This window comes from Bos grunniens, chromosome 25 (assembly GCF_055505025.1).
Source record: "Bos grunniens cultivar Pamir isolate PY7600 chromosome 25, Bosgru_T2T1.0, whole genome shotgun sequence".
Classification (NCBI taxonomy): Eukaryota; Metazoa; Chordata; class Mammalia; order Artiodactyla; family Bovidae; genus Bos; species Bos grunniens.
In genome coordinates, this window is record NC_141189.1 from 5,781,967 (window position 1) to 5,793,424 (window position 11,458).

General features: G+C 53.3%; 1 protein-coding gene across 1 annotated transcript; it reads right to left on the bottom strand.

Annotated features, from left to right (window-relative positions):
- Positions 1-208: 208 nt before the first annotated feature.
- On the bottom strand, positions 209-11,388 carry PDAP1 (PDGFA associated protein 1). The gene is made up of 6 exons (XM_086373986.1): positions 11,327-11,388; positions 7,837-7,928; positions 6,489-6,599; positions 3,427-3,548; positions 2,306-2,457; positions 209-959 (listed from the first exon to the last, which is right to left on the bottom strand). Exons 1-6 carry the CDS (start codon positions 11,337-11,339, stop codon positions 901-903), a joined length of 549 nt encoding a protein of 182 aa, XP_086230112.1. The 5' UTR covers positions 11,340-11,388; the 3' UTR covers positions 209-900.
- Between the last annotated feature and the right edge of the window lie 70 nt (positions 11,389-11,458).

Consider the following 11,458-nt stretch of genomic DNA (forward strand, 5'->3'; position numbering starts at 1 on the left):
TGGCTTAAGGTCCCTGGGTGGTTAAAGAAGAGACGGGTGGTTCCTGTATCCTGTGGTCCTTCCTGGCTCGGATGCCCGGGGTCCAGTCCCTGTACCCAGGACTGGTGGCACTGGAACCCCGTGGGGTGGGTCTGAGAGGGACACTGGGTCCTGCTGGGTGAAAACAGCTCAGGCATGGGGGCCCCCAAGAGCGACCACAGAACCAGGATTACGATAATGTCAAGTTTAATTTGCCAAATATACAAGTTGGATTTGTAGAGCGTGTTGTGCCTGGGTGCCGCACAGTAAACAGGTTTCTCGAAGTGATCTGTGGGCAAGGTTACGAACAGGCGAGGGCCTGGCCAGAGTAGGGGGCAGGGAGTGGGGTGGGAGGGGCAGGGGAAGCATCTGTCAGAGGGGACTGGCCGGGATGAGCCGTGACCCTCAGGGACCCATGGGCACGGGCTGCCAGCTGCCAGCCTCTCTGAGTGAGCACCCAGGGAACACAGACCGGGGAGGGGTGGGCAGACAGGCCATCACAAACTTGTCAGCCCCTACTGCAGCCCCAGCTGCCCCCTGCCCCGCAATCTACCAGACAAACGGAAGCTCCTCTTAACCTACCTCCCAGGTACCCCCCAACAAGGGTTCTGAATTCTAAAAACAGCCAAAACATTTGAATGGTTACATATGAAATGCTGTCCTGCATCTTTCTGTCTCAAAGATAGCAGCTGCCCCTCCCCCAGCCCCCCACCCACCATCCCCCCAAACGATTTCCGTGCCAAGATGAAGAGGAGGTCCCAGGCCATGGGGGGCTCCTCGCCACGAGGGGCTGCTGCAGCGGCGCCAGGGCACAGGGCGGGTGAGACGCAGCAGAGGTCCTGGCAGCACGGCCCAGTTCCCTGGTCTCTCCTCGCACAGGTTCTACTTGTTCAGGGAGAGAGACTGCATTCGTTTTCCTGACAAGGTCGCATCATCTTTTGCTGAGAAATAGGAAGAGAGAGAGTCACAAAAAGACGAAACCACCCTTCCACACACACAGCCCCGCACACCCCAGAATCAGCGAAATGTAGGTTCAGGAGGCCTCAGAGAACAGTCTGTGCAACTGGCTCAGCTGGCAGATGAGGAAGAGACCAAGAAGGGCCCTGCCTGACGCCCTCCCATGGAAGCCACTGGACCCACGTGTCCAGACATTCTTGCTGAGTTTGGGTGGTTACCCCCCTCCACAAAGGCCCACCAACATGCATCTACTGGGCAGATAGAAACTCTTCTTAGCCTGCTCCCAGAACTCTGTAATTCCAACCTCTCCCTGTGGCTTCTGAAGTCTGAAATCAGCAACATTCAAGCAGTCACACACACAGCCCTTTCCTGCTTGGGGTTTGTGAATCAAGCGACTGATGGGCAGCTGAGACCACCTGGTATCTCCAACGTGGTGATAATGCCCTGGGGCATCTCTGCTGCTGCTGCTGCTAAGTCACTTCAGTTGTGTCCGACTCTGTGCGATCCCATAGACGGCAGCCCACCAGGCTCCCCCGTCCCTGGGATTCTCCTGGCAAGAACACTGGAGTGGGTTGCCATTTCCTTCTCCAATGCATGAAAGTGAAAAGTGAAAGTGAAGTCGCTCAGTCATGTCCGACTCTTCGCGACCCCATGGACTACAGCCTACCAGGCTCCTCCGTCCATGGGATTTTCCAGGCAAGAGTACTGGAGTGGGGTGCCATTGCCTTCTCCGGGGCATCTCTTGGCCTCTAGAATGCAGGACAGCAAGATTCCCAACACTCATGGCTCCCCCACAGATGGAGAAAGGAGTGCACAAGGCCAGAAGGTCCTGAGACAAACACTCCTTTAAACCAGACCAATTCCTCACAGCCAACCTGGCCTGGAAGAACCCTACCACCTTCGGCCCCACTGGAAGGAAGGCATGGGGAACAGGGACACCTGGGCCAGATTTCATCTGGGAAGCCCAGCCCACCACACCCTCCCAAGCCCCTGAGACATACAATGGTGATGCCAAGCAGGTCTCCTGGCTATACAAGGCACCAGAGACTTAGTGGAACCTTCTAGCCTCCAAAGTAGGTGCATTCTGAGGCCTCCCTCAAATGCTGTGGACATTGCTCTGCTGAGATTCAATTCTCCTGCTGCTGGACCCTTCCAGAATCCTGGGAGGTGGCAGGCAGGAACGCCCACCTCCATCTGACAGAAACACACACACACACACAGCCTCCTGAGCAATCTGGCCCAAACCCACCTCACAGCAAGACATCGAAGTACAGGGCTTCACTCCATCCAAAGCCAGGGTCAGGCTGCCACGCCAGTGGCTCAGACTTACCTTTCCTCTCTTCTTCCTTCTTCCTGGCAGCCTCTTCCCGCTGTTTTCGGATGATCGCCAGCCGGGCAAGGTCAGCCTTGGCTTGCTCTGTCTTCCCCGCTAAATGCATCTTCATGTAACGCTCTTTCGCTTTCTGCTTCTCAATTTCTTCTCTGTTTGGGTAAAGGGGTGTCACAGGGGACATCTTCCCCACCAGTCAGCTAAGCCGGAGGTGGGAGCCAGAATCAAGGCCAAACACTGGGGCCGAGGCCCAAGTGGAGGAGGGGCTGTGGCCAAGTGGCCCCTCCCTGACAGACACTCACAAGCAAGTTAGTAAAGGCCGTCTGTCACTCTGCTACCTTGGGGGGTGGGCGGTCCTCAGTGGTGAGAAGGCAGTTGGAGGGGGAGGGTCTCAGGCAGCCTTCAGTCACACCCCAAGCTGGTGGGCCTTCCCCGTGGGGTTTACAGAGACCCTATTCAGCTCTCATGGGGTCAGCACAGCAAGGTGGATTTAAATCAAAGAGCACAATCAGGAGAGAAATCACGGTGGCTTTTCCTAGTGGCCCACAACCTCCTGTGAGGCCCCAGACACCACTAGGTAAGCATGAAAACAGAGACGAGCCATGTGCAGGGCACTTTAGCCCTCAGGTGCGAGCCTCACACCGCCCACAGGGAGCTCTCTGAAGCCTCGTTTTCATCTGAGACGAGAGAGGACTGGGCAACTGGTGGGTCTCCCCACACTGCCCATCAGTACAGGCCCCCAACCCCACAACCATGACGTCAAGGACGGACGCAGGTCAGGAGGGTCTGATCAGGCTGGATAAGGGAGGTGACCCTGGAGCAGAGTGTCCTGAGGGAGGGGCTGTAGCATGTCCGCATCCCCAGGGATTACCTCAAGTGTAACGCTCAGGTCTGAATCTGCTGTTGCATTTTCCCTATGTTTCCACTGGTGAAAAAAACTCTTTTTTTTTTGTTCCCGAGAAACTTCTAAAGGGCCTTTGGGGAATGAGATCATATAGAAATAAACACCATAACTGGAGCCCCCATCCGGCCACTGGAGACCTCAGGGCCCAGAAGCGAGGGCAGAGGAGCTGGGGCCTCAGCCCCCAGCCAAAGCCACGAGGCTCAGAAGCAGCAGTTACCTCTCTCTCCGTGACAGTTCCTTGGGCCCGTCCAGGTCCAGCTGTGTGACTTTTTTGGTTGTCTGTGCCACCCGGTTGGGGTTTTCAATGTCGATGAGCCCTTCCACGCCTTTGCGCTTTTGCTAAGATAGGACAAGAAGCCAGACATTGGAGAAACTTGGTCCTGCAGTGCCCGAGGGCCACCCCCATCTCCACAGCCTGCCTGGACTAGAACAAACTGCTCCTCCCCAGGCCGTGTGACGCTCAGATCACACGGTCACGGTGGGAACAGAGCTCAGGCGTGTCTGAACCAGCCCAGGAGATGCAGCGGGAGTGCGGGTGACCAAGTCCAGCCTGTGCCGTGTCCAGGCCACCAGGGACTGTCACCCTAGTTTCACAGGCAGCAGAGCAGAGACACAATAAAATGCCTGACATCAACCAAGAAGTAGACAGGAGATGTGAACCCGAGCCCAATTCACAAGCTCTCAGCACAGAGGTACTCCCTCACTTAGAGCTCAGCCTCTGAAAGCCGTTTCCATGGAACCTCACGCCTGGCTGCTAGCCATGCTGGGTCCCCAGAGCAGTTGCTTGCGGGGAAGTGGGACCTGGGAACGAGCTCAATGTCTGCAGGTTTGGGAGGCGGACCTGCAGCTTGCACCTCCCAGCTGCCCAGGGAAAGTGTAGAAAGTAATGAGAGCACAAGTGCTTGATGCAACAGGTTTGATCAAAGTTTCAGGCCCTGTCAACCCAGCTGTTCTCTTTAAGAGACCAGGGAGAGTCTCCGGCCTTATCAGCCTGAAGGCGCCCGATCTCGGCAGAGACCAGGGAGAGAGCTTCCAAACACCTGTTCATCAGAGCACTGCACAGAGCTCCAGGTACCTCTACCCAACCGGTACGTGGACATACCTTACCTAGATACCTGACATCCCAAGTTTAACTCATCTAAAACAGAACTGCAGACTCAGCCCGTTCTTCCCCACAAGCCCGAGCAAGGCCTTGTTTCTCTTTCCCCTTAGTCCCACCACCCCAACCCTGGACAAATCCCAACGAGTTCATCTTTAAAACACAGCTTGAATCTGCCCACTTTTCTCCACTGCTAGGCTTCAGCAATATGTGAACCGTGAACTTCCTGATGTTCAAGCTGGTTTTAGAAAAGGCAGAGGAACCAGAGATCAAATTGCCAACATCCGCTGGATCATGGAAAAAGCAAGAGAGTTCCAGAAAAACATCTATTTCTGCTTTATTGACTATGCCAAAGCCTTTGACTGTGTGGATCACAATAAACTGTGGAAAATTCTGAAAGAGATGGGAATACCAGACCACCTGATCTGCCTCTTGAGAAATTTGTATGCAGGTCAGGAAGCAACAGTTAGAACTGGACATGGAACAACAGACGGTTCCAAATAGGAAAAGGAGTACGTCAAGGCTGTATATTGTCACCCTGCTTATTTAACTTATATGCAGAGTACATCATGAGAAACGCTGGACTGGAAGAAACACAGCTGGAATCAAGATTGCCGGGAGAAATATCAGTCACCTCAGATGTGCAGATGACACCACCCTTATGGCAGAAAGTGAAGAGGAACTCAAAAGCCTCTTGATGAAAGTGAAAGTGGAGAGTGAAAAAATTGGCTTAAAGCTCAACATTCAGAAAACGAAGATCATGGCATCCGGTCCCACCACTTCATGGGAAATAGATGGGGAAACAGTGGAAACAGTATCAGACTTTATTTTTCTGGGCTCCAAAATCACTACAGATGGTGACTGCAGCCATGAAATTAAAAGACGCTTCCTCCTTGGAAGGAAAGTTATGACCAACCAAATAGCATATTCAGAAGCAGAGACATTACTTTGTCAACAAAGGTTCATCTAGTCATGGCTATGGTTTTCCCTGTGGTCATGTATGGATGTGAGAGTTGGACTGTGAAGAAGGCTGAACGCCGAAGAATTGATGCTTTTGAACTGTGGTGTTGGAGAAGACTCTTGAGTGTCCCTTGGACTGCAAGGAGATCCATCCAGTCCATTTTGAAGGAGATCAGCCCTGGGATTTCTTTGGAAGGAATGATGCTAAAGCTGAAACTCTAGTACTTTGGCCACCTGATGTGAAGAGTTGACTCATTGGAAAAGACTCTGATGCTGGGAGGGATTGGGGGCAGGAGGAGAAGGGGACGACAGAGAATGAGATGGCTGGATGGCATCACTGACTCGATGGAGGTGAGTCTGGGTGAACTCTGGGAGTTGGTGATGGACAGGGAGGCCTGGCATGCTGCGATTCTTGGGGTCGCAAAGAGTCGGACACGACTGAGCGACTGATCTGATCTGATCTGACTGCCACCCCCTTAAGTCAAGTTACAATTTCTTGTCTGGATACCTGCTACCAGCTCTCGGCTTCTACACTCAACACTGTACAACTCACTGTGCAGATATAAGCAAATCTGGCCCGTATTCTTGCCTGGAGAATCCCATGGACTGAGGAGCCTGGCAGGCTGCAGTCCACAGGGTCACAAGAGGCAAACATGACTAAAGTGACTAAGCACGCACGCATGCACTGGTGCTCTCTCGCCCACATCCCACTGTACCAGCTGCCCACTACCTGCTACGATTAAACCAAAACCCCTTCACAACCGCACACGTGCTGCCTTGCCAACTGCTCCTCCTCCATTCCTAACTCCACTTCTTACCCACCAAGTCACAGCCCCACTAGCCTCTCTGTTCCCTGGACCTGCCTAGGTTATTCCGACCCCCGGACTGCACTTGCTAACCTGGCTGCCTCAACGACTCAGCCAAACAATTTTCATGTGACTGGCTCCGCCTTGTTTTTCAGATCTCAGTTTAAAAGTCACCTTCTCACCATGCACCACTCCTCAATCATGTATCCTCAATCATGGATCATCTTATTCATGGTATTTCTGGCTACCTGAAATTATACTGTTCACGGACTTCCTTATTGTCTCTATCTTATTTCAATGCAAACCCTTAAGTGTAAAGACTCTGTCTGCATGTACCACGGGGGCTGCGAAACCACTGATGAACATTTGCTGAATGGATGAGTCTAGAACCCAGGTCCCCATCAGACTCAGTACCTGGTAATCATCTTCTTCATCCTCGCTCTCATCTGAATCTAGGGATTTCTTCTCTTTTTTCGGGTCACCTGCAGCCCCATCTCCACCTTCTTCTCCTTGTTCCTCTTCTTCCTGTTTCAGAAATGGGCAATCTGAGGAATCAAAAGATGCAAACCAAACTCCCAAGACCATGATCCTCCCATCCCTCCTGCCCCAGATTGTGAACCTTGAGAAATTAAGCCCCCAGAAGGCTGGGACCAAGTATGGTAAGAGTCCTACTCTGCTGCGCTGGCCCCACGGGGGACCTGGGTCACAGGCAGCCTGTTCACTTGGCTCCACAGCCTAGAAGCCTTTCCCAAGCCTTTGCCAGGGATTGTGAACCAACCCCTCTCACAGCCATACAAGGCCCTGCTCCTCTTTTCAGCCCAGGTGCCTGGGACCGCCTTGGTACACAGCTTGTCTCCCAGAGTCCACAGGACTTGGTTGTGGGGCTGGAAACCACTGTCCCGCTCGGTGTCCCTCCCACTGTCCCTGCTGCCACACACAGCTGCCAGTTTGTACTCGTTTTCCCAGGCAAGCCTCCTCCCTCCCCCACTTTCCACTCCCACAGTCAGGGGCGGGTCAGTCACTCCAAACTGCCCACAAAGATGCCCTGCTGCGCCGCCTCCCTCTACCTTTCTTGCCTCCCTACTAGAAACATCCCTGACAAAAACCGTAAGCATTTCCACCCCCTTAGCTCCTGCCCACACATCCTCCAAGGTCCTGCTCAGCCACAGGCTGCTCCATCAGACCCTCCCCGACCGCGGCTTCTTCCTCACACGTCACACTTCAGTCATCCGCACTGACAGCTCCCTGTGGCCCTCATCCAGGTGAGGATCTAATGGTGTGGGAGGGTCACGGACACCAACGACGGAAACATGCTCTGTTTCCTGACAGTGGGCTGGAAAAAGCACGGAGGGACAGAGGGACCTCCTAAGCTGAGACTGGAGGGGGAAGGGTGGGGAGCACCAGTGAGGGGAGCAGGCAGGAGGGGGTGCTAAGCACGGATGGCACTCTCGCCAGTGGCGGGAGGGGGAAGGCAGGGTGTCAAGTCCCAGCAGGGCTGGCGGAGGCCGGATCACACAAGGTGGGTGTGGAGCGCCCGCGCTGCAGATGTGCAGGGCCGTGGTAAGGGAGAGCCCCCACAACACAGGAGCAGGGACCCACTGCTGAGAAAACAAAGCTCTAAGTGGTCAACCAAAGGCCTGCCGCCCGCCCCCTCCAACCACACCCCAGGTGTTGGCTTCCTCCAGAGGATGGGTGGTCCTTGCCCGGCCTCTCTGGGTGCCACCCTGGGCCACTGGAGTGGCCCGAAGAGTCGCGTACTCACCCGGGCCTTCTGCTTTTCAGCCTGGAGCTGCGCATCAATCTCCTCGGGGCTCGTGTATTGCCGGGCCCGGCCTTTGTGGCCTCCCTTTCTCCCTGCACAAGGACCGGAAGTTTAGGAAGGCAACAGGAAGGCAGCTAGCTCCCTTGATTGCCCTGAACTTCAGACTGTGTCCCGCTTGAGCTGCTCTCAGCAGAGGCTGCCGACCTCCCTTGCCCCTCACCAAGACCGCCCACCCACCTGTACCTCCCCCTCACCTGTTCAAAGGGACAAAAGAGGGGACATGTGATCACCTGATGCAGCCCCAAACCGCCTGCTGGATGCGGCTCCCACCACCGAGGCCTGAGGGGGGATCCGGGTGGGGGGCACCACAGGGAGGGACCCGCTAAGTCCCCTGGTCCCTTCATCCACACGCAGAGGACTCAGATGCAATCACGAGAAGGGGTAACCCTCACCCCTGCTGTCACTACAGTGCTCTTTATTTGCAATGCTCTGTCACAGCCAGGGGCTCATTTGAGTCCCAGATTAAACCTAAGGTGCACATCACGGCTGGTCACATTTTATAGACAAGGAGACTTAAAGCTAAAGCAGAGTGGTGAAGAGCACAAATGTTGGGGTCCAATCCCTGGGTTCAAATCTCAGCTCTACCACTTAATAGTTTTGTGACTTTGGGTAGGTACTTAATCTTTGAGTCTCAGTTTCCCTACCACATAGGATTGTTGTGAAGATGGATTTGTTAACGTATGTGAAGATGTTGGATCAGTGCTCGGCACTAGACGAGCACTACAAAGTAAGTCTGCTATAACTGTTACTCTTCTAGTGTGTATATATATTGGGTTGACCAAAAAGTTCAATCAGGTTTTTTGGTAAGATATTACATACCCACCCACCTCCCAATAATACCTGGTGTGGGGGGAAAAGAAAAAACAAAGCTACTGGTCACAATGACAATTTACTACAGATGCAGGGAATATAAGCTACTTAATAATTATTTAAGTGGTATTTATGGTAGAAAGGGAAAACTTAAAACCTATATGAGAAAACTTTCTGTGCTCGGAGTAGAAACACAATTGCCAAACAAAGGTAAAGTTGAAAATAAAACTGACTACCTTCTAAGAGTTAAAAATGTAACTAGCGATTTAAGTTCATCACAGAGAATCAGTCAATTTTATAGCCTGACTCTCTCAAACCAAGACACTAGACTGACCCCTGCCACAGGCTTCCCAGGTGGCTCAGTGGTAAAGAATCCACCTGCCAATGCAGGAGACACAAGAGACACAGGTTCGATCTCTGGATTATAAAAATCCCCTGGAGGAGGAAATGACAACATGCTCCAGTATTCTTGCCTGGAAAATTCCATGGAGAGGAGCCTGGCAGGCTACAGTACATGGGGTCGCAAAGAGTTGGACTCGACTGAGCACACACACACAAAGCCAACAGCCAGTTTCATAGCAGGGCGGCACCTTCTCAGCTATTCTGGAGGATGCTGGTGGCTGTGGCCTGGATCCATTTCACCTCTCCTGGAAGCTGCAGCCCACCTGGTTTCTCATGACCCTCTCACTGAGAGCAGAGAATCTATAATGAGGCAGCCAGAGCTGCTCTGAACTCCAGAGACAGCAGCAGAGATACTAGCCTCCTCTAATTTCCTAGACAGCAGCTGCAGAGCCATAATTGGGCTGCTACAGACCACACCACCCATTTTTAATGACTACCTGGGATTCCCAAGGGTGTCTCAGTCAAGGATCATCAAAGTCCTATTGTGAGAGATCAAGTTTGCCATCCAAAACCCCAACATTTCTTGCCCTCTTAATGGTCTAAGGAATAGAAACAGCTCAAAATTGACTACTACAGGCTCTGACCCTGCATGTCTGGCTATGGGACACTGATCTTAACTTGGTCTACAGTAACTTTTATTAGAAGCTCTCCACACCTTTGAAAATGTTTCACAGGTTTCATGACAAAGACAAGAGTTGGTCCTTGGCTCTTAGAGAATTTTACACTTTTACATCTTCATGTTCTCTCTTACTTTTCAAGCAAATTAACACCAGCAAAAATGTAAATGTTATCTGCCCATAAAGCTTTCACAAGCCAAAAGGCCAAGTCATTTAAACAAGTATCCCTATTTAGGATTTTCTAATTGTAACCGCCAACCTTGGCTCAAAGCACCTATTAAGTAGGGCTCTTAGAATTCTGGCACCAGAAGTGAAAGTTGCTCAGTCGTGTCTGACTCTTTGCGACCCCATGTACTACACAGTCCATGGAATTCTCCAGGCCAGAACACTGGAGTGGGTAGCTTTTCCCTTCTCCAGGAACTCTTCTCAACCCAGGGATCGAACCCAGGTTGGTACCCCTAATACCCCTCCTTTTGCAGAACATAAGACTGAGAGACACAGAGGAGACAAAGCTCTTCCTACCACAGAATAAACCACTAGAAAACTACGTTTAAAGAGATTCAGCTCTGAAAACCCCAGCATCTCTGGGAGCAGAGTCAGGAAGTCATTTAGGTTTGAAAAAGCTCCAAGCAGATCTTCCTGTGGGCTGAGACATCTTAACCAACATGTCACAGGAGAGACCAATATTAACTGAACACCTCTTCTGCGCCAGGAGTAGTCAGGCACGGCGAGGGCTCTATGTAAGACCCCGATCCCAACTCTCCAGGCTAAGGGTTATTAGCTAGGTGTTCCAGATGGGGAAAACAGGCTGGGAGAAGTTAAACAACTTGTTCAAGGCCATAAGGCTAGACAGTGTAGGGGAAGAGGATGGAGAACGGTGTACAAACGTACCGGGGACGCCATGGATTCTTTACTTTCTTGGCCAAGGAACTGGCAAAGTCTGAGGAGTAACAATAGATAATGCTTACTGGACACTTAGCGACTATTAGCAGCATACAGCGCCCTCCACGTGGATCGCCTACTTCAAGACTCGCATCAGTATTATGAGGTAGATACAATCATACCCCTATACTTGCAAACACACAGGGAGGTTATGCGGCTGGCTCAAAGGCCCACGTCTAGCCGCTCGAAAAGGGCAGTCAAAGCTAGGTCGGCCAGGCTCAAGAGCATCCAGCTAGGTCGCAACAGGCAAGCCTAGCTCGCCCAGAGCCCGAGAAGGCCCACGTTTTACGCGCGAGGCAGGCGGGCCCGCCTCTGGCGCGGGACGCGGTGACTCAGTCCCCGGCGAGCCTGAAAGGGGTAGGAAACTCCAGACCCCCCCAGGCCGAGAGAACGCGCCCTAGATGGGCCATCCGGGTGGGCGAGGACCCAGAGCCTCCAAATCTCCTCAGCCCCCCGCCGGAGCGGCTCGAGGCCACTACTACGGTCCTCAGTTTCTCCAAGCGGGACAATTGGGCGTCGAGGCCCAGCCCAGGCCCTCAGGCGGAGCGGACGCTCTCCCTCCGAGTCGCTCTCTGAGGCGCCCGCGGGCTGACTGGACGGCGGGAGCCGGACTCGGGCCGCTCCTCGAGGCCCGCGGGCGACACGCGCCCGCCCCTCACCTCCTTTAGGCATCGCGGCTCCGGCGGCTGCGGCGGCGGCGCCTCGAGCTGACACCGGAACCGGAAATTCCTCGGGCTCGACTTCTTCCGCCAGGCCAGTTTCCCGCCCCCCCGCCCGGCCACCCGGGCCCT

Coding starts and splice junctions, on each gene's coding strand:
- PDAP1 (XM_086373986.1), bottom strand. Junction 6,600..7,836: donor CTGAAAAGCAGAAGGCCCGG/GTGAGTACGCGA, acceptor TTTCTGAAACAG/GAAGAAGAGGAACAAGGAGA. Junction 3,549..6,488: donor ATGAAGAAGATGATTACCAG/GTACTGAGTCTG, acceptor GTCCTATCTTAG/CAAAAGCGCAAAGGCGTGGA.